This window comes from Epargyreus clarus, unplaced genomic scaffold (genome assembly GCF_041222505.1).
Source record: "Epargyreus clarus isolate Ecla_fem2 unplaced genomic scaffold, WU_Ecla_fem_2.2 ptg000024l, whole genome shotgun sequence".
NCBI lineage: Eukaryota > Metazoa > Arthropoda > Insecta > Lepidoptera > Hesperiidae > Epargyreus > Epargyreus clarus.
In genome coordinates, this window is record NW_027332231.1 from 5,004,492 (window position 1) to 5,032,353 (window position 27,862).

At 32.0% G+C, this 27,862-nt stretch overlaps 2 protein-coding genes across 4 annotated transcripts; one reads left to right on the forward strand and one right to left on the reverse strand.

The window, feature by feature from the left end:
* Positions 1–59: 59 nt before the first annotated feature.
* LOC140752302 (uncharacterized) lies at positions 60–25,913 on the forward strand. 3 transcript variants are annotated; one of them, XM_073086540.1, is made up of 21 exons: positions 66–307; positions 543–654; positions 1,034–1,149; positions 5,848–5,918; positions 6,407–7,855; positions 8,053–8,113; positions 8,573–8,677; positions 9,044–9,174; positions 9,265–9,340; positions 9,722–9,802; positions 10,082–10,128; positions 10,608–10,699; positions 11,451–11,676; positions 12,049–12,166; positions 12,341–12,522; positions 13,358–13,556; positions 18,126–19,681; positions 19,970–20,311; positions 21,491–21,726; positions 25,134–25,255; positions 25,588–25,913. In XM_073086540.1, exons 1-21 carry the CDS (start codon positions 300–302, stop codon positions 25,865–25,867), a joined length of 5,610 nt encoding a protein of 1,869 aa, XP_072942641.1. In that variant the 5' UTR covers positions 66–299; the 3' UTR covers positions 25,868–25,913. The 3 variants fall into 3 exon arrangements, with proteins under 3 accessions (XP_072942638.1, XP_072942640.1, XP_072942641.1); XM_073086537.1 differs by lacking the exons at positions 21,491–21,726; positions 25,134–25,255; positions 25,588–25,913 and having other exon boundaries at positions 60–307; positions 12,055–12,166; positions 19,970–20,428; XM_073086539.1 differs by lacking the exons at positions 21,491–21,726; positions 25,134–25,255; positions 25,588–25,913 and having other exon boundaries at positions 60–307; positions 8,600–8,677; positions 19,970–20,428.
* On the reverse strand, positions 25,899–27,817 carry Irbp (Inverted repeat-binding protein). The gene has a single exon (XM_073086541.1). It carries the CDS (start codon positions 27,719–27,721, stop codon positions 25,946–25,948), a length of 1,776 nt encoding a protein of 591 aa, XP_072942642.1. The 5' UTR covers positions 27,722–27,817; the 3' UTR covers positions 25,899–25,945.
* Positions 27,818–27,862: the final 45 nt, after the last annotated feature.

Below are 27,862 nucleotides of genomic sequence, written 5' to 3' on the forward strand. Positions count from 1 at the left end.
CCTGTGGCAGCAGTGCTATACAATTAATAATAGTCTATTTTACCTGTGGATATTATATATTAGTTCAACCGATTGTCTGTGTAATGTGTATGTATAGTTTGTGTCTGTCTGTCTATTTATTAGGCTATAATGCCTCATAAAAGTCTGTAAAACTTTATAAAATGAAGGTGTTTTTATAATAAATTGGTGTTATATGGTCAAGTTAATTTCACTGTGTATGCTATGTAATGCGCGTGTACATTAAAAAAGTATTTTAACAGTAGTTTTGGTGAAAACAACGCGCCGAGTTACCCTCCAAAATGTCGGGGTGAGTTCTATATTACGTCGTTTCATTGTTTGTTTCTCTGATTTCTCTATAAAACAAGTTTAAACTTGTAACCCTTACATATTAATTCCCTTGATCCAATAGTTTTTGATCTGCCAGTTTAGTACTGTATGTTTTATTGTTTTTAAATTAAGATTTATTTTGATTGGTGCGATCCGTCGCTTACCGCCATAAGAATAAACGGCTAAATATTAACTAAATTAACTTTTATTTACAGAAAAGCATACACAATGAGAGAGATGAAAATGATTGTGGAATACTTGATAGAACACAGAGCGTTTGCTGAATACAGAGGAAGAAAAATGTGGATGGATTTTGCTGGCACTAATGTGAGTTAGATTGTAAAATTTAATTACTTTACATCCTTCATGTAAGTTCTATAACAATATGTTAAAATATTTAAAAGAGTTATTTGTTTTCCCATGTCTTTTCCAGTATGTATTTCTTTCATTTATCCTTTTACCATTACCTTAAAAAACAGTTTGTCATATGTTTAATTTTTTACCATGAAAGTTTAATTAATTGCTGACTACTTACTGAAACTATTATAAAAATATATAATAATAATGTTTATTATTTATGTTGTAAATTGTTGTTTTAGAGATCCTTAGAACACATTTCAATTCTATTTAGATCTGATTTAACAAATCTATATTATATGTCTATTTTATATTATGTATAAATGTTAATTTACTTGTTTCTGTTTAGGTTACCACTCGCACTTGGCAAAGTTTGAAGGAGACATTTCTGAAAAGGATTCTACCGGACATCACCAATCCTTATTACAAGTTAACGGTTCAACAAATAGCAAGTTTTCAGCAAGGGTTTGTATTACAATACAATATATATATAAGAGATTTCCACGTATATAGTCACTCATCACGATATCTCTGGAACCATTAGAGCTAAAGACTTGAAATTTGGTAGGAATATTCTTTTCACCGAGTAGAGGTCAGCTAAGAACGGATTTTACGAAATTCCACCCCCAAGAGGGGTTGCGGGGGTGTTAATTAAAAAAAAATCACATTTTAAAACTACAGCTCTTATAGGTATGAAACTTAGTCAGGATATTCTTTTTGGCATGTTTGAATTTACTAAAAACTAATTTTATGATATTCCACCCCCAGAGGGGAGTGCGGGGGCGTTGAAAATTAAAAAAAAAAATATCTTCCAAGGGGTTGACAGCTTATTTTAAATTTTATCAATTTGGAAGCCAGCACTATGAAACTTAGCCATTGCTTTACTGGTTAGATATAATAGAACTTTAGTTCTACCGTTTTTGGAAAATCAACCCTTATGTGGTTTAAATAAGGGTTGTAAGTTTGTATGGAATTCCCCCAGTTTTGATGTAAACTCTATGAAAATCGGTATTTGGGTTTTCGATAGAAAATAATTAAACACCTATTTCACCATTTTTGAAAAATCAACCCTTAAGTTGGTAAAATAAGGGTTGACAGCTTAATTTAAAATTTGCCAAATTAAAAGCTAGCACTATGAAAGTTAGCCATTGCCTCACTGGTCAGATATAGTGGAACTTTAATTCTACCGTTTTTGGAAAATCAACCCTTATTTGGGTTAAAAAAGGGTTGTAAGTTTGTATGAGAGTCCCCCAGTTTTGATGTAGACTGTATAAAAATCAGTATTTGGGTTTTCGATAGAAAATAATTAAACACCTATTTCATCATTTTTAGAAAATCAACCCTTAAGTTGGTAAAATAGGGGTTGACAGCTTATTTTAAAATTTGCCAATTTGTAAGCGAGCACTACGAAAGTTAGTCATTGCCTTACAGGTTAGATATAGTGGAACTTTAATTCTACCGTTTTTGGAAAATCAACCCTTATGTGTGTTAAATAAGGGTTGTAAGTTTGTATGAAAGTCCTCCAGTTTTGATGTAAACTGTATGAAAATCGATGTTTGGGTTTTCGATAGAAAATAATTAAACACCTATTTCATCATTTTTAGAAAATCAACCCTTAAGTTGGTAAAATAGGGGTTGACAGCTTATTTTAAAATTTGCCAATTTGTAAGCGAGCACTACGAAAGTTAGTCATTGCCTTACTGGTTAGATATAGTGGAACTTTAATTCTACCGTTCTTGGAAAATCAACCCTTATGTGTGTTAAATAAGGGTTGTAAGTTTGTATGAAAGTCCTCCAGTTTTGATGTAAACTGTATGAAAATCGGTGTTTGGGTTTTCAATAGAAAATAATTAAACACCTATTTCACCATTTTTGGAAAATCAACCCTTAAGTTGGTAAAATAGGGGTTGACAGCATATTTTAAAATTTGCCAATTTGAAAGCCAGCGCTACGAAAATTAGTCATTTCCTTACTGGTTAGATATAGTGGAACTTTAATTCTACCGTTTTTCATAAAACAACTCTTATTTGGGTTAAATGAGGGTTGTAAGTTTGTATGAAAGTCCCCCAGTTTTAATGTATACTGAACGAAAATCAGTATCTGGGTTTTCGATAGAAAATAATTAAACACTTATTTCACACCTATTTATTGTTTTTGGAAAATCATTCCTTAAGGTCGTTAAATGGGGGTTGGAATTTTATTTCAAACTCCGTTAATTCTGAAACAAGGTCTATAAAAACTTGCATTTGGCTTTCCTGTTGGAAATAATAGAACTTTTTTAACACCAGTTATGGAAAATCTACCCCTAAGTGGGTAATATAGGGGTTGAAAGTTTGTTTAGAAGTAAGCCGATTATGAAGCAAAGACTATGAAAATTGGTATTTTGGTTTCTGGTTGTAAATAATATATCACTTATTTTTCCATTTTCTGAAAATCAACCCTTAATGTCGTTAAATAGGGGTTGGAACTTTATTTTATAATCCGTTAATTTGGAAGCAACCACTATGAAAATTATCATTGACTCAATGAAGCATCTGAGTCACTGTTTTTTTAGATCAACCCTTAAGACGGTTATAAAAGGGTGTATGCATTATGCCTTTCTGTTTACACATCTGTTTCAGCAATTTTAGCAACTAAACAATCAATCCCATTAGGATACTATAAGTAAAGGAATTTTCTTTAAAAATCGTTATTGAAGTAAGTAACTTCAATAACGATTTTTAAAGAAACTTCCTTCTATTCCTCCTATGGCGTGTCTGGAAAAAGAACAGAGTGCAGAGAGGTTTAGTGTAGGGCGAAATTCCACGAGCCGTCGTAACATATATTTTAACATGGGAATGTATTGCACGTGTTGAAGTGTAGAACAGGGTTTTTAGGGTACCTAAAAGATAAAAACGGAACCCTATTACTAAGACTTCGCTGTCTGTCCGTCTGTCCGTGTATCGCAGGGCTCTATCTCTGGAACCGTAATAGATAGACATTTGAAATTCTTACAGAGGATGCATAACGGTGGCCGCTATAACAGCAAATGCTGAAAATAAAAAAAGTTGAAAACAAAAAGGGGTTCCCATACAACAAACTGCTATTCGATATTTTTCCAACTAACTTTTGAACCGTCAGAGGTAGACAGTTCAATTTTTTACAATGTGTGTATTTTAATGGCTGCTGCAATATTAAATACAAGAAATTAAAAAAAATGAAAATGTTGGTTGTACGGAGCCCTCCAGGTGCGGGTTTGACTTGCACTTGGCCAATTATTAGTAACGTGCTGACCCGCGGGCCACACGGGAAGGTCGCGGGCCACACACCACCCGTAGGTTCGAAATTTCAGATAACGTCTATTCAGACAAATACACGACAACGTCGTCCACGGTGCAAATTTCATTTACGATAATGCGTAATTTTATTCAAATTAGTCTACATTTTGGTATACTGATTAGGTACATCGCAACTACTTTGGACACACTGCGTGCCAACATTTTGTCCTGCCGTGGGGTATGGTTTTGGTTATGCGTGGATTAGTGGTGGTGATGTGGTAGATACATAGACCTTGGATTAAAATTTTGGGCTAGAACAGGGCTACAGTATCCCCTGCCTGTCGTACGAAACTAAAGGGGGACTTCTGGAGTTGCGGGCGGCAAGAGCTCCCACTCTAACCGCCCAGCCAGCGACCCTGGAAAGAACCACTGTATGTAAGGCCCCATATAACATGGATGATTCCTATGGAATAGTGTAAATAATAATTATTGTATCCTACATGAAACTTATATTTTAAAGAAAGTTTCATTACAGTCCACTAATTTGAGTTTTAGTGTATGTTTCTGAAGAAAGCTTGACCAATTTAGGTACACAGTGACGAAAAAAAAGCTTTTATTAATTAAATATTACTTCTCCTACTTTATCGTTAAAATTGTTAAAGGTACAAATTTACGATTACAGTTATTTGTATGTCATATCATATTTTTTTACGCGAGCGAAGCCGCGGGTTCTGCTAGTACAATATATATGGAGTACTCTTTTGTAAATCATTTTGGGAATTGGTAGTACAAAACAAAAGAAAAACATATCATTGTTCATTTTGCTACAGCTTAAGTCATTAAAAAGTAAGTTCTTGTAAGATTAAATTATCTTATTGAAAAGCAAAAAATCTTACTTAAAATAGTTGTAAATCAATTTTAAGAAAGTTGTACATAGGGAATTAAACAGAAAATAAATTAATACACTCTTAACTTTAACATTAACTTAAATATACAATTGACAATTGAAGTCAATCCTTTCTATTTATATAAAGATTTAAAGGTGATGTATTTACAAAAAAGAAAAATATCCTAACCTACTACATATTTTAATTTTTTTTATTTTCTCGATGACAGTAATTGTGTTGTTTACTTACCATGTAATTTAGTGTTGTTTACGTTAAAATGTCACACAGATAATACTATAGTTCATGGACAACTGGTGATGTACTACACATAATGATTACTATAGGAGCTATAACGATAAATGTAACGTGATAACACACTCGTTTTTTTTTTTTTACAAAATGGAAGAAACTAATCTACTGCCAGACTCTTTTGTACAAATTTATTGACTATTATATTATATTACATAATAATATACTTATAATATTATAATTCATTACAAGATGTTACACTTATAAATTTTTGATTGATAATGCCTACTTCTTTAAAATTTTCGAAGCTGTTGTAAAATAAGTAGATATAGGTAGGTACTCGACAATGAAACGAAATAATTATTACAACAAGTAATCTTTATTGTCTTTGTGTTTGTTCAAAATACATATAATAAATATATGCGATCGATATCATTGCTTATTTGGTCACAACACTACAAAGAACTGTCATCGAGAAAATAAAGAAATGGAAAGAATATAGTTGTTGGGTTGAAATGAGTCTTGGGATGAGAGAGTTAAACAGGCATGTAGATATTTTAATTCCATTATTTAATATTTTTGATTTTTTTTAAATTTTGAATAGCTCTTGTATAATTTACTCAATATTGCTAAGTAAGGATTGCCTTTCAAGCGTCGAGATGCAATATAAAATAAATATCATTCTGTATATTAAATCTAAATATAAAAAATTCTTTCTGATTATCAAATTTAAATGTAAATATAAGTATTTTTGCTATTATTATTTGTAGGTGTGATATAGAAGCAAAGATAAATAATAAGTTGGAAATCAGAACTGTTGATGAAAACTCCAACAGCAGTGGTAAGTAATCTTAAATTTTACAATGCTATTTATGGGGATTGGGGATATTAATGTATGGGGATTTAAAAGGAAATTTAATGTTACTTTTAAATCTCCATAAATTGCTTATAGAATGTAGACTTTTTATTCATAATAGGTATGAGTACTAGTTACAATTTAAAGTGAATTATCATTTTCTACAACACTTTCTGATGTTGGTAATACATCAGTGGCTTTGAGAACAGCTTCTTTGCCCCTTTTTGTTGATCCCTATAATATAATCCGCCTGTAATACCTTGAAAATGTCCCAAGGGACTGTGTTTCCAACCACAAATGTTTTAAAAGATGAATAATGTAATGATCTAGTATTTTGCATAAAATGATTTACCAAATTTAAGTCACTTTGCATTCTACAATAAAGTTTGCAGTATATTACATATTTTGGTACAGGTCATTTTTGGTTTCCTTTGCAAAAGAGTAACTCTATAAATGGATGTAATTATTTATAGATTCTCACAACAAAGATCCTCAGCCACCAAAGCCAGGCAATTCTAAAGAAGTGGATGATGCAGGTGAGCCAAATCATACAAAAGTAAATCAAAATAGATCTTCAACTGACACAGCAATGAGTGAACCCTGTTATAAGACTGCTGAAGATATACGGAAAGATTTGGAATCACCAAATAAACCTAAAGGTGTGGAGAATGTTGATGACTCCCCAGCGAAATCTTCTATGAAATCTATACGGGATTACATTACATACTCTGAACCTTTAACACCAATGCTTCAAGAGGTTATAGACGATTTTGGAACTGATGATGAAGGTGATGAACCACAAATGCAAATAGTTGAATTTCCCGAAACTAATAATAGGAATGATAACTTGTCTCCAATTGAAATATTAGACACTGAAAATAATGAGTGTGATGATGAGAAAATGGATAATGTACAGAACAATACTAACAAGGAAACAGCTAGTCAAATCGATTCTGTTATGGGAAATAAATCAAATCAAGATGTTTTACAAGACAACATTGAAACTGAGTGTATTGACATAACTGATGATACACCAAGTACAAATGCTTCTGAAAATCAGGTAGAAAATATTACAAGTAAGGAAGATGTTATTCCTAATACCAATGAAAGTAATGTTGAAAAGAATAATCCTGAACATTCAGAAAATCAAGAGTCCCAGATTCAATCAAATTCTACAGCAGTTGTACTTCCAAATAACCAAGAAGCATTTCAACAATTACATAACAATGCTGATAATTATTTGAATAAGCCAGGTTCTAGCCAGTCAGTTGAAAAGATTTCAAGCAACTCAAGAAAACGATCCCATTCACAGGATATTCATAAGGAAAGCCCTAAGAAGAGTAGAAGTGATAAAAATGAAGCCCAAACCCTATCTGATGATTCACAAACACAAAAGGAACACAATGTGGCAACAACTTCAAAGTTGAGTCCATACAAAGGTAACACAAAATTGTCAACAGTTAAAAGCAATATTACTTTTGAAAATGACAAGAAGAACAACAATTCAGTAAACACCCAAAATGGGAATGAAACACATAAAAATAAGAATGATGAAAATTTACGTTCAAATCCTGACAATCTAATTTCATCAGACGATGTTGTGTCCAAGAAACCGAAAAGTAAGAAGAAAGTTATTGCTTTGAAAGATATAGAGGAAGATTCTGTGACAAGTGAAGAGACATCAAGGAAGAAAGATAAAGACACAAGCAGCAAAGGGGATACCACCAGAGAATCAAGTATTCAGCACGAATCTGGTGCAGATTACATGAAAGAAGTTATAAACGACGTCGTGATTCTAAAATCACAATCGGAATCATCTAGCGACGATATCGTGTTGCCGCCAAAGAAGAATAAGGCTCTGCGTGCCTCTCATAAAATGTACAGAGACAAAGCATTAGCGAATGTATTTGGATTTTCCGCTGGTGAGTTACTCAAACTTAGTGAATGCTTAACATACTGGGAATTCATTTTCCGATAATATCATCGGCTGTAAAGCATTTTTTTTAGTTGCATGCATCATTCATCTTCATCACTATGATTCAAGAAAGAATTGGCGAGATCAAAGAAATAGTTGTGTGTCGAATATTTAGAAAAATAGACTAATGATAATTTTTTTCAGGGGTTGGATCAAAACGTCAGAAGCATGTAAAGCAGCAGAAAAGGCATTCATCACACCGTCGGTAAGCATATCATATTATTATGATGATAGTATACTCGTAATTGGACGCGACAAAGACATTAAAAAACTGTATAATTTATCTACACAAAAGCATTCATAAGATTACATAATAAATTTGAATTGAATTTGAAAGGCGGTAGAACCAATGTGGTTCAGACGAAAAAGCCATGCCTATTTCTGCAGGCTTGATTCCTGCTTCAATGTGAAGATATATATTTTGACAAATATTTATACACATACTAGCTGACCCGGCAAACGTTGTGTTGCCATATGAATAAAAAAATGTTAAGGTGAACAACCCTTATCGCTTAGGGGTATGGAAAATAGATGGTAGCCGATTCTCAGACCTAATGAAGGTGCATATAAAATTTGGTGGATATTGGTAAAGCCGTTTCGGCAGAGTATGGTAACTAACATTGTGACTTTTTTAAAGAATTTTATATATAAGATTAATATACAGAATCATAATTGACTCATCGGGGTCAAGTGAATGGACATCAGACACTGGATCCGAATATGTTTCGCCTCCCAGAGGACGCAAGAACAAACAGACGAGGAAATATTTGTAAGTACTTACCTGCACATTTGACAGAGAAATGGAAATTAATATAAGAATGCTTTGAAATCAATAGAGGCGACAAAAGTCGTAAGCCATTTAATACCAATTCTTATGAAATGAGGCTGTTGGAACCAGAGTAGCCTAACTACAAAAAACATGATTTACAATATGGAGAAAAGTAAAAGTGTGCAACATTTTTTAATTACATAAATACAGATATGTCAAAAGTCATAAAAATGCAGTTGGGACACTTTGGTTCTAGCAGCCTCAAACATAAATATGTAGTTATGAAATATACTGCAATTACTGCACACATACAGCGCGTGACGTCATTCTGCCATTTTTTGATTTGAAACACTATTTTTTTTTAAGGAAACCGAAACCGGCCCGTATTTTATCTTTGGAGGAGGAAGGTGGTCTTTTTGTTATGTACGGAAAGAAAATTTATCCCGTAGTGAAGGATGGAAAAATAATCAAAAATTACCTTACATATAACCCAGAAAGTAAGTCATCAGAATATGGATTACTATATAAACATTTCACACTAGTATTAAATGGTATATGTAAATTTTACAAATCTCTTTTTCTTGTAGACGATTCGGAAGATGAAGATTCGTATTGGAAATTGAAATATGTTGAAGAACGAAAGAAGACAGATGAACTAACAAAGTGAGTCTTTTTTATAATATTAAAAAATATTTTATAATGCTGCTCTATTAACTTTTCAGTATATTTGTCTTACGGCTTAAACTTTATCAAATTGTTAAGGGGTAGAGGCAATATGTCTCGAAAGCGAAAATAGATCGTCAAGACGAAATCTTTAAAATGTGTGTCTTCTATTTTGCCGCCCCTTAAACCTGCCGGAGTCGCATATTACATTTCAAAGCTCTTTCTGTACAAAAAAGCTGATTTTGCCGTCCCAGCCGATATTCCTACACTTCAGTATTCGATCAGTTATGCCTTCTGTAAATAGTAATCAACATGAATTATATGTTAATAGAACTACAATTTCATTGGCTAGTCAATACCTTATTTCGTGTGTTGTTTCAGATTATTAAAACATAATGAAAAAAGGGAAATTGTTCCAGTAGAGTCCCACGACATTGCTGTTGCGGAACCAATTATGTCAGTGTAAGTCGAACATTATTTTTTATGATTGTAATAAAAATGCGTTTGACTTTGTGCTTATAATGAACCTGCTAATTGTTTATATCCGTGGTGGATTGATAAAATGTTCAAAAAGAGTTGTATATGAATCAATTCTAAATTAATGACAATTGAATTTGATCAAGCGTTTATAAACATTGATTGAAACAGATTTAGTAATTATTGAAATAAGATCATACTGGTAATGCTAAATCTAAAATGAATATTTTTTTAAATTAATAATAATATTAATATACTTTTCAGGCGATCTTCAACGTCTACAGACCCATCAAAAGAGAGCATTGAGAAAAGTAAGTAATTCGCTGTTGTCACTTAAATTATCCTTTACGTAAACCTGAACCTAGTTAATGGACGAACAAGGTTATCTGACACTGCTATGACTAAAATATTATTCAATATTTTATAAATAAGCATTTTTATAAATAAAAAGCAGTGATAGCCTAGTGGTTAAGAAACTCGGTATATCGATCGAGGGGTTCGACCTTGGTTCAAATCCCAGGCGCGTACCTCTAATTTTTCAAAGTTATGTGCGTATTAGAAATTAATTATCACTTGCTTAAAGGGTTAAGGAAAACATCGTGAGGAAACCTGCATACCTGAGAGATTTATAAAAAAAATCTCAAAGGTATGTGAAGTCTACCAATACGCACTTGGCCAGCGCGGTGTATTATGGCCTAAACCTTCTCATTCCTCGAGGAGACCCGTGTCCAGCAGTGGGACAATATTGGGTCGATGATGGTTATAAATAATTTTATTTCCTGTATTTTAGATGTCGAATCGAGTAATAAAGATGCTGAGAAAACAAAGAAGGAAACAACTGAATCGAAAACAGTAAAAATTAAATTTACGAAGAACAATGAAGTGAGTACGTCACCGAGTATTTCCTAACAGTTGCGTTAACGATCGCTAAATCTACCAACACCTCAAGGGATGTAGTAAGGGGGCATTCATTCATTACGTTACCTATTTCTGCCTTTTAATAGCAGTGTTAGTCGCTGCTGTGTTCCGTTTTGAAGGATGTGGTAAGGGAGACATACTTTTCGGAGGCGTTCCAGCTTAGTCCTCAGGAGTAGCGGCGCATCTGTGGCCGACCTCAGGTAGGAATATCTAATCCTATCTGGGGTCGATTACAGATGTCCATGGGCGGCAGTAGCCACTTACTATCAGGTGGACTGCATGCTCGTCTGCTACTCCTATATTATAAAAAAAAAAGTTTTAGCGCTTTATACCGACTGACTTTCATATGAGATAACCTTAGTACTCATGAGCGGTAACACATCTGTGATCGACTTCAGGTAGCCCTCTATTTTAATAAATTGGTTTCAGATGTATCGAAGTTATAGTCCGCGCCAAACTACTAGTCCGCTCTGAAGTTGTTGCGAGCAGGTGTAGTCATACAATTTGGTTTCATTCTATATTCTATATTCGATTCATTTCTATATTCAGAGCGGACTAGTAGTTTTACGCGGACTATACCACTTACCATCTGGTGGAATGCATATGCATCACCATCTCAAGTTTATGTAAAAAAATATATAAGTGGCGTATTTAATACTAAAAAAAATTACCGATGAAAAACTTTATGATAAGTTTATTTGTGGTGTTTTTATAGGAAGTGCAGCTTGAAGGCCACTGGTCCCACATCCATCCCGTGCTGCAGCAGGTAGTGGAGATACTTCACAAGGAGCCGGCTAATGAGAAGCCAGCACCAGATAATCCAATGATAAAGGAACGGGGAAGTAATGTACTACAACAACAAACAGATAGCCCTAATAAGTTGGCGATACAAAAACAAAAGACTGGCAGAGATTCCACTTCGACAGATGTGGACTATGGCGGTAAATTTATTGTTTTATTGCTTAAATAATATTAGGAAATGAATTTTTTGAATATAAGAATGTAATCTTTTTGATGATTATTAGCTCCAGTTCCTTCAGTTCTAATATTCTTCTATTAAATGTTACTCCTCTACAAATTGTCATGTTGTTTTTTTTTTCTTAATTAATTGCTTAGAATTTTGAAAAGTTTAGGAGCACTCGGAAAGGCAATTTTAATAAATGAATATGTAAAAGCACAAAAAATAAACTCTTTTTACCACTTTATTTTTGTTACTATAAAACCATATTACCTTAAGTACTCGTATGTATATTATTTATGGTGGCGTAATGATATCTAAAAGTATAGATTTTTATAATAGTTTTATCGTTTAGTTATAGATGTACGAGAAAAAGTAAATAAGTTGGAAGAAGAAATTTTCAAGGAAATAGAGGAAAGAGATAAATCTGATAGCATGCTGGAAGACTTAGCAAACACCAACGTTACGAAAAGGTATTCTAATCTATTTAATATAATTTTTATATGACATACATATTTTAGTTCCATTTCATTGCTAAAAACAGTAAACTATGTTGTTTCTATGTAAGAAACTGGAATGCATGCTACTTAATGTTAAGTGGTCACTGCTACCCATGGATATTATGTACATTAATGAATTATTTTTAGGCGATCATTAAAACAAACAAAGGCATCATCGGCTCCAGTCAGTCCCACGAAAAAACGAAAATTATCTAGTGAAGACCAAAAAATAACAGAGGCATTGCCAAAAAGAAGAACGCTACATTCAGAAAATAATACGACTATTGTAACGAGACAGCAATCGAGGACGCCGAAGAAAATGTTAAATGGTATTAAAATTTATGCTACGTTATTCAATGTTTGTACGTTGTTGTATGGCGATGTTCCGGACTAATTGCATGTATTGTGGTCACGTGATTGTGACGTGGTGAAAATAAACTTGCTATGTTGGGACTCATAGTGCGAGACCAACTTAGAGCTGATGGTCGTAGGCGCAGCGTAGTAGTAGGCAGCTATTACCTTTCACGCTGTGCCGATAGCTCTACCCTTAGGTGACCTTTCCACCAGAGGTGCGAGACACCTGGCTTACTTTTGAAATGCACCAATAGGTTTACTTCATTTTCGTTGCTTGTATTCATATTTTTCTAGATGCGAGCTAAGGATCGCGATCAATATAGCTGTAGCACTGTATATTATATGTTTATTAAATGTATAATATATTATATTGTAGCTATTGCTCGCTTAACTTAACATTCGAGGTTGCACATTTGTGGAAGAAAGGCATCCTTAGAATTGGCCAATTTTTATTATTTGTTGTATTATTTTAGAGTCTGCTTCGTTCGCCAAGTTTGACGTTTTTATGTTTTCCCGTTACTATAATATAAAGCAAAACGGCTTTTAGCTTTATATATGCTCTTCATGTCTTTGTTGCATGATATGTTTGAAAAATTAACAAGTTTTCAATTTTCAATGTGTGTAATACTGTCCAAACTTTCTTATACGTAAGAATTCCTTCCTATTAAAAACTCTTAGGGAATGTTTTTTTTTCAACAACCCTTTTGAGGGCTTATTTATGCTGTCTGTTAATTAATGAATGTAAGAGCTTTATTTATTTTACACATTTTGGTCTTAGTTCGTAGCGTTCATATTTATTATGTCTTACAGACAAAGAAGAAAACGAAAAAGTTACAAACAGTACAAGAAAGACAACTAGGAGATCCACAAAAAATGTCGTAGCACAAGAGGACGATTCACAAGTCAAATACAAGTTTCCCTCCCCACAAAACCCACAACCAACAGCTACGAGAAAAATGAACAAGTCTAACCCCAAAGTGAACACAAATAAACGATCTAAGCGGAGATAGTAAGTTGGAACTGTTGTACTTTAAAACTTGGAAAAGTAGATACAAATGAAGTGAATGAAATGACATTGAATATAATTTATGGGAGTTTTAAAGTTAAGTTATCACTACAGTTAAGCAAACACGAAGTCGCCTCTAGACTGTCAATATTATGCGATATTGTACTAAGTTTGTATAAAAATATGGAAAACAGAAAATTGTTCGCTTATTCTATCAGGTAAATTATTTGGCAAATGTGAGGTAGTCAATAATTACACAGGGTTAATTTTTCAAGTGTATGTGGATGGCCAAATACGATACTATATGGTATAGCTAATGCTGAAAAGACCAATCATTAAATAATTAAAATCGATCCCGGATCGGTTTCGGATTTCTCCATCTACACATACTTGAAAAAAATCGCCCTGAACAGTACATAGTAGGAATAGGGTCATATGCGATCTGTTGGACCGATGTAAAACCATAAACTGAATGTCATAGTTTATGAACTTATTGGGTCACTTATACTCTGATTCACAATTAGGTGTCCAAAATGTAAACAAAGAAATGTCATTGTCAAAATACGATTACAGGTATTGTAAACCTTAACAAATCAACAAGAAAAAAAATCTTTAACAAACTCAACAAGAAACAAAAAAATATCAACTACATACAATTTAACAAACGCGCTATGAAATCGAGAAAACATTCGAGTTCGATCACGATCACGAAAATGTATAACATCAGCTACGCAACATAAAAATGACGGCACAAAAAATGTTTTGGATCCCGATTGTGTTACCATTATCACATTTTAATTTTCTACCATAAACCTTGTTTTTTATTATTATTGTATTGTATTGAACCAATTTGAGGTAATAAATTTTTTTAACAAAAAATACAACCGACTTCCATGTCACTACAAAGTAAAAAATAATTCAAATAAATGTTGGTTTAGTACATATTTCTGAAGTCGGCGCTCAATATATTTCGTTGGATAACGATGTAAACAGCGTGTCTAATATGAGCGCCGACTTCAGAAATATGTACTAAACCAACATTTATTTGAATTATTTTTTACTTTGTAGTGACATAGAAGTCGGTTGTATTTTTTGTTAAAAAAATTTTTTTCACCCTTTTTAGTGATGACATAATAACATTTATATTAATACAATATAAAATTATATAAACGTGATCATGAATTAAGGTAAGGTCTGAATTTACATTGATTGGAACCGCCCGCTCGCAGGGCGCTACCGCGCCCTGCTCGCTTAGTTTTATATTGTCTTATATGTTCCAACCTAACCTAACTAAATAGTCAATGATGAACTGGCTTTCCAATTTCATTAGAACCTACACCAAATATCTTCACACACAACTCAATTATTCCCATCGGTTGAGGAGTTACATATTTTGTCTTCGAGCCACATTATCAGACCCTTAAATAGTCAATGATGAACTGGCTTTTCAATTTCATTAGAAGCTACACCAAATATCTTCCAACACAACTCAATTATACCCATCGGTTGAGGAGTTACATATTTTGTCTCCAGAACCCACTCTGATCCTCATCATATTGAAATGGGACCAACTTGTAGCAATTGTCCACACACGAAATAAAAGGCATTAAAATAGGTTCATAAACGGCGAAGTTATGGCTGTTATATTTACATGGGTGGAGGAGTTCCCCTCCTTTTCTCCAGAACCAATCGATGGATCCTAACCATATTTAATGGGACCAACTTGCAGCTCGTCTCTACACAATAAAAAAAGAATTATTAAAATCGGTTTAGTAACGGCGGAGTAATTGGTGTACATACATAAAAAAAAAAGATACCGACCGAATTGATAACCACCTCCTTTTTCAAGTCGGTTAATAAATATTAGAAAATGTGAATTGATCTTAATTTATTTACATTATTATTGTATTGTCGTTGTATTACTATAATATTGTCAAAAATAAGAAGCTACCATGTGAAACGTATTTTCTTGATAAGTCAACACCTTTGTTTACATTTTGGACACCTAATTATGAATCGGACTATAGAAGGTTAGTGATTGACTGACTGACTAACTGATGGAATTGACTGCCTATCAATGGTCAATTTCTCGGAATAATATAGTTCTATGTTCTTTTTTTATGAATACAAATATGGATGGTTATTATTATAGTTTACTTTATTCGTTTTTGTTATTTTTGCATCGTAGCTTATGATTATATTATATTATATTCATGTTTGTGAATTATATCAGGTAATATCGTATTGACAGTTTAGAGGCCAATATTAGACAGTGTCGGACAAAAAATGTAATGCGCTGTCTTTAAATAATATAATCAGCAATAGTCAAGGCGTTTTTTTTATTTAGTTTTTAATAAATTTTATATGGTGCATGCTGGAAATATTCCCGAATATATTCGCTTTTATGACTTTTTATTATTTTAATTGTTACAAAAATGATTCGGATCTCATAAATAAATTTGATAATTTAAGCGGATTTATTTGATGATTGGGTGAAAATACGTGAATGATTTCTAAAGAAGAAAAATGAAATTACTAATGAAATTTCGTATTGGAACATTGGACATATTGGAACTGGTATTCATAAAAATTGTTCTATGATGCAATATGAGTACTAATATGAAAATGTTATATCTTGACAAAATATTTCTATTATACAATATAAAATTCCAGGCATATTTAAATCAACAATATTTGTACAAATTAATATTGGAACTAGTACAAAAATCATTTTAAAGCTCAATAGGGAATGTGCACATCTTTAATTTATTATTTTAAATCACTTATCGCTTCATTTTAACAAAGTAAAAAATATAAACGATTTTATTAGTGTTTAATAATTATTAATATATATATTAATTATTTAAAGTATCGCTAAAATTTGACATTTTTGAACGCCGCCATTTTTCACCCTCTTTGAATGACGTCACGGAGCGTGTTTTGTGTTGATAACTATATGCACATAAAGTTATTATTTAAGGTTTTCAGGTTTAATCGATATTTACATCATGGGAAAGGCTAAATCTCCACTTTACATTTTTCCTAGAGTTATTGTGCAAAAACACTACTATACACATTACATAGTGCTTTTTCTGTTCCAAAAGATGCGAAAATACTAAAAAAGTGGTGTAAGATTATAGGAAACAGATAAAGTATCTCCAAAATCGCACTAACATTTGCATTTACAAACAATAATTGTAGGTAAATAATTTTAAAATATTGCATTGATCATCTACTTCGTTAGGTACTTATCGACTTCTACATCAAACAATATAATTTGAAAAACACAAAATGATTTAAAATCTATTATAATATTATAAAGGTGAATGATAACAACATTTAAGTTATGATCAGTTAAATATGCCTGAGTTGACCTATGCATAAACACCTGCTTATCCATTTTTGCATATTTTTGGTAATTAGTCCGATTGTGCTTTGACAAAACTAATTTCAATCATTGTTCTTGATTATTCCTAATAATATTATATAGTAAAATCGCACTAGGTAATAAAAAACCTGCAGGAATATAACTTAAAACAATTTTTCTCGCAAACAGTATGAATATCGACGCCGATAAACATCGTAACACGCTGTGTGACGTCATGTTTCGATTCGACCAATGGCAATGCGTTTTGCAAATTTGAATTTCGCTCGCATAATTTACGATTTTTGATTAAAGTTTTAATCAATTTCATACGAAATAAATAAAAAATAATTGTTTAGATGTAATTTTAGGACCATAAAATACCGACGAAAAAAATAACAAGTAAATCTTAATCACATGCATATTCCCTATTCTATATATTATGTAGTTCCAATACGAGATTTATGTCGATGTAACAAGTCCATTATACATTTTGAAATTTCAGTCATATTTTAATCAATGATATCTGTACAAATTAAGGAAATAAGGTATACAAGTAATAAATCATAATATCTTTTTTACTTACCAATTGTTTACTATTTTTAAGCAGTAGTTAAAGGCGCGTAGGAAACTATGTTCAGATAAAATAAGTAAATGATGTACTATTTCCGTGAAGTGTGAATGGGAGCAGGTGTTTGCATCAAATAAATAGTTAAGAAATACTCTGTGTCTTATTTATTTATATTTATAACATCATTCTTTTATTTTTAAAATGATATTAACAATAAACCTTTTTATGTAATTTAAATATTTGGTTTCTTAATTACTAAACATTTTTATATAATCTCTATTATTATTTTCTTTTCCTCGGCTACCTTACCCATTTGTGGGCATATATTATTATAATATATAATTTCTTTATAATGTTAATCTTAAATTTCAATAAATTAAAAGTAAAAATGAAAATATTAAATAAGGGACACTATTATAAAAATAATAATATATTAGGTGAGTGTATGTATTATTAATTTAGCTTTATTATTAATTTAGTTGTATTTTAACGAACCTGCTTCCATTACTTAATGCACGTGCATGTCTCTTAATGTTAACTTCAGCTATGTAACATAATGCACTTTAGCTTCTGCTGCTTTTCTGCTAATTGAAATATAATTGGCATTTGTAAAATTTAATTTTCTTTCCCCCACCAGCGCTGACACGGACTCAAAAATACTTTCATCGCCCGAAAACTTGTCTTGCAACTCGATAGACAGTACCCAAGGATACCAAGACTCTGACGCCAGTACTTTGAGTATGTGTTTAAGGAAAAAACGTAAATCGAGTTTAACCAATTTAAATAGAGGGAAGAGCAAATCGCAACGTATCTTAAAAAGAAAACTTCGGTCTTACATATCCGAAGATTTATCGAGTGATTCCAGCCGTTCTTTTGTTAGCGCGCCACTAAAATCTTCAAGTCGTCAAGATTCCAGCTTGAACACGGAAATATATAGATCAGAATCTTATCAAATGCTATTTCCTCAAAAGAAACATTCTATTCAACATTTGGAAATGATAGCTGAGACAAGTCCAACTATAAATAGCAATGATTGCCTAAATAATAATGATTATGGCATATCCAACTTGGTTGAGCATAATTCAAATCATATCAATAATCTCAGCCCTGCTTTAGACAATGATGGGGAAAATTCCAGCAATGTAACATTGCCGCCTTCACCGGTACTGTCGATTGTTGAAAATATATCAATAAATAGAAATGCTTTGAGCCACTCCCACGAATTACCAACAGACACCACTGCTGAAGAAGTAAAACAAACTATGTTAAATGATTACATGTTTGCAGATGTCGATATGTCTGTACCTTTAATGGAACAGGAGTGTGGTCTCGAGAAAAGCTGCGACAACCCAACAGAGTGTCATTATAATATGAATGTTACAAATTCTACACAACAGATATCGGAATCATTTTTAAACAAAATATGTGCAGTCAATATTAAAGAACCAACACTGTCAGAATCAATTAATCAAAAACTGAGAAATTTATTATTAGAAAGTGCTAAGAAAATAGCTAATCGTATTACTGGAAACAATAATAATACTGAAAGTAAGATGGAGATATGCGAACCCAATAAACAACTGAAAGCAAACGCAAAGAAGCGATGCTCGACTCCTCGTAAGCGGCAAAAGAAGCAAGATGTGAAAGTCGCTAATACAGAACTACTTGTAGAGAAGGAACATACCGAGTCGTTTGGAAGCAGGCTATCTAACCCACCGCCGGTATTAGTTGTAACAAATGCAGCAGACGATAATGTTAACACTATCGATGGGAAGGGAAACTCGGATAAGACTAAGACAAGAAAGAAAAAGGATGTTATCAAAGTTAAAATAGTAAAACCTACTAAGAAGAAGAAAGTACAGTGTGCAGAGGATACGAGGCAAAAAACTGGTAAGACATCACTACAGACGGATAGTGGAATTAATGACACGGAGTCTGGTGTGTTCCTTCATCCAGGCGAGGATAGTATTGACCTCATACACAACCATTCGGATACTTGCCTCCACGCTCACGAATGTGTCGGCGACAGTGTGGAGATCATTGAAAATAATGTTTCCTCTATAATATCACTCAATTCAAATTCGGCGCCATTGCATGAACTGAAAAGTTCTAAGTCAATGATTAATCTAAATGAAGAGGTACTGTTAGATATATTTTGTGAAAATGCACAAGACGGTGACAATTTGAGTACAGGTGATATATAGTTTTATTTTTATTTTATAATGTTAAGGAATCACGTGTTTTCAATTATGAACCTGCTAGCCTTTACAACAATATTAAAGGTAAATATAAAAAATGTTATTTGAACAATCCTTAAGTAAGGTAGGAGGAACACTTTCAGGTAACCTGATGACTGATGTATTGGTGGTGCTTGCCACATTCTACAAACAAGACTGCAGTAGATCCTCTGCCTTTTCCATTCAGAATTGATTCTTCCGCCATCTGAACCATAAAAATAATTCAAAATTCATTTTGTTGCAGTAACATCTCAGAGGATAAGTGGTACCATTTTGAATAGCTCAGATGCAAATATTTCTCCAATAAACAGTCTTCTAACAGACGATTTATCTGATGAATCATCTATCCAGACTCAGAAAAGAAGTTCAAAGTGGTATCTTTTGTCGGAGGACGAGTCAAATACTAATTATGTTGATGTGGCATTGCAAAAGCAAAGTAGTAGCGAGACGTGCGGCGCTAACTTGCATCAAATATTTCCTATAACTTGTGCCGTCCCTGATCTATCCACGATTACGGAGGAAAATACGGCGAAATTTATTGTCGACAGAAATATAAAAAGTGATATTGATTCGCAAAGTTTTCCTGGTTAATATTTCAGATTTGTTTGTTAAATTGCATGTCATATAATATGTGTATTTAATTTTGTTAAATTTATAATTGTTATTAAATATTGATTATTGAAATAAATATGTAGCTATGAAATTTCGGGTACTTTATTTTTCTTCTTTGAAACACAGTTGAACAGTATAGTCCGCGTAAAACTGCTAGTTCACTCTGAATATAGAAAGGAATCGCATCGCCATAGCAAATTGTATGACTACAACTTCAGAGCGGACTAGTAGTTTGGCGCAGACTATACAAACCCACTCGTAAAATTCTGCTCGTGTTTATAATTCGCGCGTTTCTTATTTTCTTTTTTACTCGACTGCCAAGGAAGGGTTATTAATTTAGCATACATACCATTTTTTATTAGTTTATCCAACTTACTCAAGCAGTACCCCTTCGATTTCATAATTCTTATTACTATTTATTTTAATATTTCTAATTGTTATAATTTAAATTAGCACTGTACATTGTTTTATGTTGCTTTATTGTACGTACATAAGACCATCTACAAACTGCGTAATAAAATGCTACGATCATTTATTTCAATTTTAGGCATACATATATTTATATACACTATATTGTGATATTTATTTTATTTCAAATCAAATAAGTTGGTTAATTTAAATCAAATAATTAAAAAGCGTATTAAAAATAACACTGTCATACGTAGTATGCATATGTAATCTGTGGATTCACTTCTAATCGATAGAAGACTATAATCTGTATCTTATTCGACGATCTTTTGTCAAATGTCATTGTCATTGTGTCGTTTTTTTCATTATAAAGTATAAACAAAATTCAAGAATTTAAAGAGTTCAATTGGATATAATTTTGTTAAGTATTCTGTATTATTATAGCTCGCAACTACAATGTATTAAACATTCGTTATATCGTTAATACAAGAAAGCGATGTGAGCAGTGATTTTGTACAAAACGCCTGTAAATGTACGCGTAAAAATGCCTAGGTTTCGACCACTAAGAATAAGTATTAGAGATTGTTTCGTTTTAATTCTTCTTGTTATATTTAACACAATTCATATAACTGATATGGGTAAGTTATTTATTAAGTTTGTTTGTAAAAATATGCTTTTATTACGTTCACAGTTCACCAATATCGTCATAGTGACATATTTCTTATAATTAATTTAAATTTTTTAGCTCATAACGAAATTCATAGCAAAGAAAGGAAAAGTAAGGAAAGTGCAAATGATAAAGGAGTAAACTTTAGTGGCAATGATGAGTACTTGAAGAGTTGTCCTACTGTTGATAGAGAAAATGCATCAGACTGTTCCACACTGCACTATCCGTGCATAACCTGCAATAGGAGCATAGATTGTGAATATGGTGAACCTTCTATTTACACATGTGATGTTAAATCCAAAGTTATATGTAGTGTAAGTATTAAAAGTACATATACAATAATGACCCTGAAGTTAGCGGATAGCAGACAAAATAAAATTTCAGATAGGGATAATATCTACAAGCGAAATTAAGTTTTTCAAGTTTACCAAATTATAAATGGTTTGTCGTTGACTTACCTACAGATGATAATAAACAATTTTTTTTTTTTGCTAATAAAAAATTTTTTACATTAAAAATTAAATTTTGGGAAACTCTCACCGTGTTTCCTATCATTTCATAAATATGAAATTTTCAAATTTAGTTTATTTTTAGATCCAAAAAAGATGATTTCAGTTAGTTTTTTAAATTTTGGCTTAGGTCATTCTGGGACGTATATCTGCGAGTAAAATGATTATTATTAAAAAAAAAAAGTCACCTTTTCGTCTTTGAAAAATCTAAAGATGATATTTTTTTGATTTTAAATTTGTTAGTCGGATCGTTAGATATCCTTAATTTTTTATTTTTTTGAAAATTTTGGTGCCGGATATCAAAGTAAAAAATAATCAAAATCAAAATCAAAAAACTGTCATGTTTTCATTTTTCACGAATCTAAAGATGATTGATCTCGGATTTTTTATTTTCTTATTTATTTCTTGAATATTCTTATTTTTTGATTTTTTTGAAAATTTTGGGCCGGAATATTAAAATCAAAAATGATGAGAAACACAAAAAAAAAAGTTTTTCATTTTCATTTTTAAAAAATCTGAAGATGATTCTTTTCAGATCTTTTTTTTTTTCATTTGTTCATTAAATATTTATATTTTTCAATTTTTTAAAATTATTTTGACGGAGAATATCAGGTAAAGGATGAATAATTTTTTTTTTTTTTAATTTAAATAACATATGACGAAGACAATTCAACTGAAAATAATTAGCTGACTGAGGTAAGTACGGGGCGTGTTTAAATGTCGCGCTAAAAAATTTTCTTTCTGACAGGTGGCGTTATTTTTTCTTTTGAATTATTTAAACAACGAATCAATCAAAAAACATAAATATTTTTTAGTTGTAAATACGTAACTATGTTCAAGTTTAATAATGTAAATAATTTTTATCAGATGATTCTTAACATTAGTGATATATATACAGGGTGAATTTTTAAAACGGGCCTTCAGGGCCAAATTCGAAACTATAAGGATTAACGAAAAATGCTGAAAGGAGTTACGAGGCCGATTTTGATAAAAACTAAAACTGCATCATTACTTTTTTAAAATAACTTTTTACCTAGCCGGGAATCGAACGAGTTCATTTTGAAAAAAAAATGCACCCTCTATATTATTCCACTATCTGATAGTGTTGCTTATAAGGATCAAAATCTGGAAAGTAATGATAAATGACAAACTAAAGGAAAAGCCTCAATTTTAAGAAAATACATATTTTTCCATATTAATTTGGCAGTTAAGTTCCCGCCATTCATGAATTTTAACATTTCGTGTATTGACATTTTTTTTTGGCTCAATGTTTCTAATCATTCGAAATGGACGTTTTGTTTCCCAATAATTTATATTTTTATGTCCGACTTAGCTATGGGCGGAGTTTCGTTTAATACAGTTGTAAAGTTGACAATTTGCGAGAATTACTTTTAGAGTCGAATCCGAGTGATTACTAAAAAAAGAGATATAGAAAATCATATTTAACGTTGAAACGAAGTTGTAAACAACAAACAATAAGAATTTACTATTTAATCAGTTATCTATTTTCATTAAAAATAAATCCTAAAAACGGCGGTAACTTATTTGCCAAACTATTACTTTCTCATACTAAGCCATATGCCATAGTTATAACATCGAATAATTAGTTGTTTTACCAACAAATTCTTCAATGCTATGACTTATGTATGTTTCTAAAGAATTATACATAAATCATTTGTTATGTATAATCCTTAAGGATTAGTATGCCAATGTATGGAAAAATACGTATTTTCTTCAAAATTTTCCTTTTCCTTTAATTTGTCACATAACATTACTTCCCAGAATTTTATCCTTATAAGCGACACTATCAGATAGCGAAATAATATAGAGATGTATTTTTTTTCAAAATGAACTCGTTCGATTCCCGGCTAAGGTAAAAAAATATTTTAAAAAACTAATGATGCAGTTTTAGTTTTTATCAAAATCGGCCTCGTAACTCCTTTCAGCATTTTTCGCTAATCCTTATAGTTTCAGATTTGGCCCTGAAGGCCCGTTTTAAAAATTCACCCTGTATAAGTGAAAATCTGTGAGCGTTTGTGATTTACAAATTTTAATATCTCGATATCGTATTATCACAAGAACCATGACGTTCGATTACGAGGATTTGATATCTACATTAGTGAAAATCGTGAATAATTTTGAAGATGTAAAAATTGAACCATCAAAAAATAAATTCATTTTTCCATAACTACTTGAACACTATAAAATAAGAAAAAAAGGAGAAATTAAAAAATTTCGATCAACTCTATTTTGGGCATGGCGGAAAAATTATGATGGTTTTTCAAAAAAATCAAAAAATAAGAATATTCAAGAAAATAAAAAATCCGAGATCAATCATCTTTAGATTCGTGAAAAATGAAAACATGACAGTTTTTTGATTTTGATTTTGATTATTTTTTACTTTGATATCCGGCACCAAAATTTTCAAAAAAATAAAAAATTAAGGATATCTAACGATCCGACTAACAAATTTAAAATCAAAAAAATATCATCTTTAGATTTTTCAAAGACGAAAAGGTGACTTTTTTTTTTTAATAATAATCATTTTACTCGCAGATATACGTCCCAGAATGACCTAAGCCAAAATTTAAAAAACTAACTGAAATCATCTTTTTTGGATCTAAAAATAAACTAAATTAGAAAATTGCATATTTATGAAATGATAGGAAACACGGTGAGAGTTTCCCAAAATTTAATTTTTAATGTAAAAATTTTTTTATTAGCAAAAAAAAATTGTTTATTATCATCTGTAGGTAAGTCAACGACAAACCATTTATAATTTGGTAAACTTGAAAAACTTAATTTCGCTTGTAGATATCCCTATCTGAAATTTTATTTTGTCTGCTATCCGCTAACTTCAGGGTCATATACAATAATTGTATTTCAGTAAATCATGTAATAAGATTATTAGGTGATTTACTTAATGCTATGTAGATCTATTAAGTCAGATTACTCTATTTGCCTATTTGTAAATTGTCTTTTGGTCACTTTTGACTTGACTTAATATTATGTGATAGATATTACCTCTTATACACCTCTATGCAAAATCGTTCAATCGTTTCAAAATAATTCATTAAATTATCATAACTAAATATCCTGGAAATTAAGGAAATTTATACATGTGAAATATAACCATAAGTTTATCCATTCCAGAATGACCAATACTTACTTTCCTGTAACATGTAGACACTCATATGTTGTTTTTTGTATAGGGTCCCAAAACATTCAACAGGACAGCTATGTGCAGGTTTTGTTATCAAACTGAGAAATGGGAGCATCGTTGTGAACAAAAGGCTAATTGCAATTCATTGGCTTCACCTACAAAGTTTTACTTGTAAGTTACTCAAATATACTATTGAGTTATTTGTCATAACACAGTATAGTATGTCACAATATTTGAATTTTTATATTACTGAAGCAGAAAAACGATGGATGGATGAGATGTTATGTTTTCCCCTAAGATATTTCTAATTCTCTGTACAAAATTTTTGTAATTTCAAATTTTTGCTTAACATATAATTTTCCCCTAATCATGGAAATAACTTAAGAGAAAACTATGCTTGGAAGTTCTACACACAGTGCTGTCATATGTCATAGATACATAGGGGAATAACTCAAAATTAATAAAACTCAAGTCTGTAACAACATAATTATTGTTTATTTCAGAACTAACTGTACAGTATCTGATGATATCCTTTGCTTAGGCAAGAGGAAGTTTTTGAAGAAAATACAATGTTCTTGGACCGCTGGAACCAGATGGGGCACTGCTCTTATCCTGGCTTTGACGTTAGGTGGTTTCGGAGCAGACAGATTTTATCTCGGCCACTGGCAGGAAGGCATTGGGAAGTTATTCAGTTTTGGTGGACTTGGAGTTTGGACACTTGTGGATGCTTTGCTCATTGGCATACATCACTTGGGTCCTGCTGATGGGTCTTTGTATATTTAAGGATATTAGTCAATACAAGCAATAAAACTAATTTAAGTGTTGAAAAGTGTTTTATTTTCATAAAAATTAACTTACATATTATGAACAATATTTGTAAACAAGATCAACAAGCTCAGCTTTCTTTAAACCAGTTAAAGCTGGCATTTCTTTTATGTTTTTGAATCTCAATATATCTTTCAACTGTGCCACATTATAAGCATTTACTTTTTGAGAACTAATTCTGTCCTGGAGTAAGTTTTCATCAATCCCACTCCCATTTTCCACTTTAGTCCTCTTGCTACCACCAGACTGATTTGCAGATGCAGATCGTTTAATAGCAAGGGCCCCAAATGGTCCAAATATTTCTTCAAATAAATCTTCTCTAATGTCTTTATATATATTTGGATCAGGATGAGTTGTATCAATGAATGGATCAAGATCTTCTTCTAGAGCTAATGATTCAAGAGCCCTATAATGTGACTGCTCTTTTGGACTCTCAAACATGTAAGGTTTATAATCAAATCTCATGGTATTCAATATATCCCCCATGACAGTCTTGTTTGCTTCATTAACAGTAACTGGCTCATCATCTTCCACAATGTTTGGAACATCTCTCACACTTTCCATAAAAGGTATAATAATAACATCAAAGCCAATATCAACATCAAGACCCAAAGGTTTAGAGGTTGGTGAAAGTGCAACTATTACAGGTTTTGAATTAACCCGAGTGCATAATACACAAATAGCAACCACGGACATGTCTTTGCAAGCTTTATGCAAAGCTTTAAATGCTACAGTAGAACCTTCTAGTGAACCTTCATTTGGAAACAAAAAGTAGGACATTTTAAAATACCATTTTTCCTTGCACATCAAACCAGCTGGCTTGAATCCGAGAAGTTTTAACATGGATGGGCCAAATGGGTTTCTGATTGTTTTCATTTCCTGATCTGTAAATTGTACTCTTTCACCCCCATACTCCTGGTAATGCAATACTTCTGATTTCAATAAAGGGACCTCTTTGGGTACACCTTGTTCTATATCGTCTTCTTCTTGGACAACACTATGTTTCATTGTTTTTGTTATTTTTGTAACAATAGCATTAGTATCCCGTTCTAAGTTTGACTTTTTGCGTTGTGTATATCCACTTTTTTTTAGTAAACTGTAAATACCCACTCCAATAGACAAGCCATTCCCAATTTCAAAGTCCATTTTGGCCACAGCTAAATGCCGATGTGACTGGATTAGCATCAAATTTTCTATTTCTTTACTATCCCACATAGGGAGTGGTAATTTGTAGTCTTGTCCCTTATTGGCTTCCAGTAAAAGGTTTTTATAAAATTCATCAATTTGATACTCCTCATCAGACAGATTTATTATTTTTAAATCAATGTTGCAATCAACTAAATCCATGACTTTCTTAAAAGTTGGTTTATGGTCTGCGGCAATAGGAGGAGACCGAAGTTCTGTCAGCAATATGATTGTGCGGCTTGAGAGTTGTTTTTTGAAATTCGAAAACATTTTGTTACAATGCCACAACACATCTGATAATTTCAGCTCCTTTGCCTCTGCGTATGAAGATATATCAAAGTTTTTGAGTTTTTTGAAGTCTTCTAATGTAGGCGTAGTTAACGGAAATATTTCGATAACACTTTTTGAATCGAAAGTTGTAGTAGCTGTATCTTCAGTGCCATATACACAGACGCTTACATTTTGCGAACTAGATAATCGTAAATACTGTCTTATCAACCGACATGTCGCGACATGTGCAACAGGAAATATTTTATACTTAGAGTTTCCAAAGGCGTTTATGAGAATTATAGTTCCAGGCACACCTTTCCATAATTGCACGTCTTCGATTTCTTCATCAGAATCCATTATTTAATTTCAATTTGCGCAAATAAATAGCCCACAAAATGTTTTGCCGCCTTTGACTGCTTGCTTTGACATTTGACAACTTCCAACTTTGCAAATAAACGCAAAATTGCAAACTTTTGAGTTTTGACACATTTATTATTG

Coding starts and splice junctions, on each gene's coding strand:
- LOC140752302 (XM_073086540.1), top strand. Junction 9,175..9,264: donor CCTTACATATAACCCAGAAA/GTAAGTCATCAG, acceptor TTTTTCTTGTAG/ACGATTCGGAAGATGAAGAT. Junction 9,341..9,721: donor AAGACAGATGAACTAACAAA/GTGAGTCTTTTT, acceptor GTGTTGTTTCAG/ATTATTAAAACATAATGAAA.
- Irbp (XM_073086541.1), bottom strand. CDS start 27,721: ATGGATTCTGATGAAGAAATCGAAGACGTGCAATTATGGAAAGGTGTG.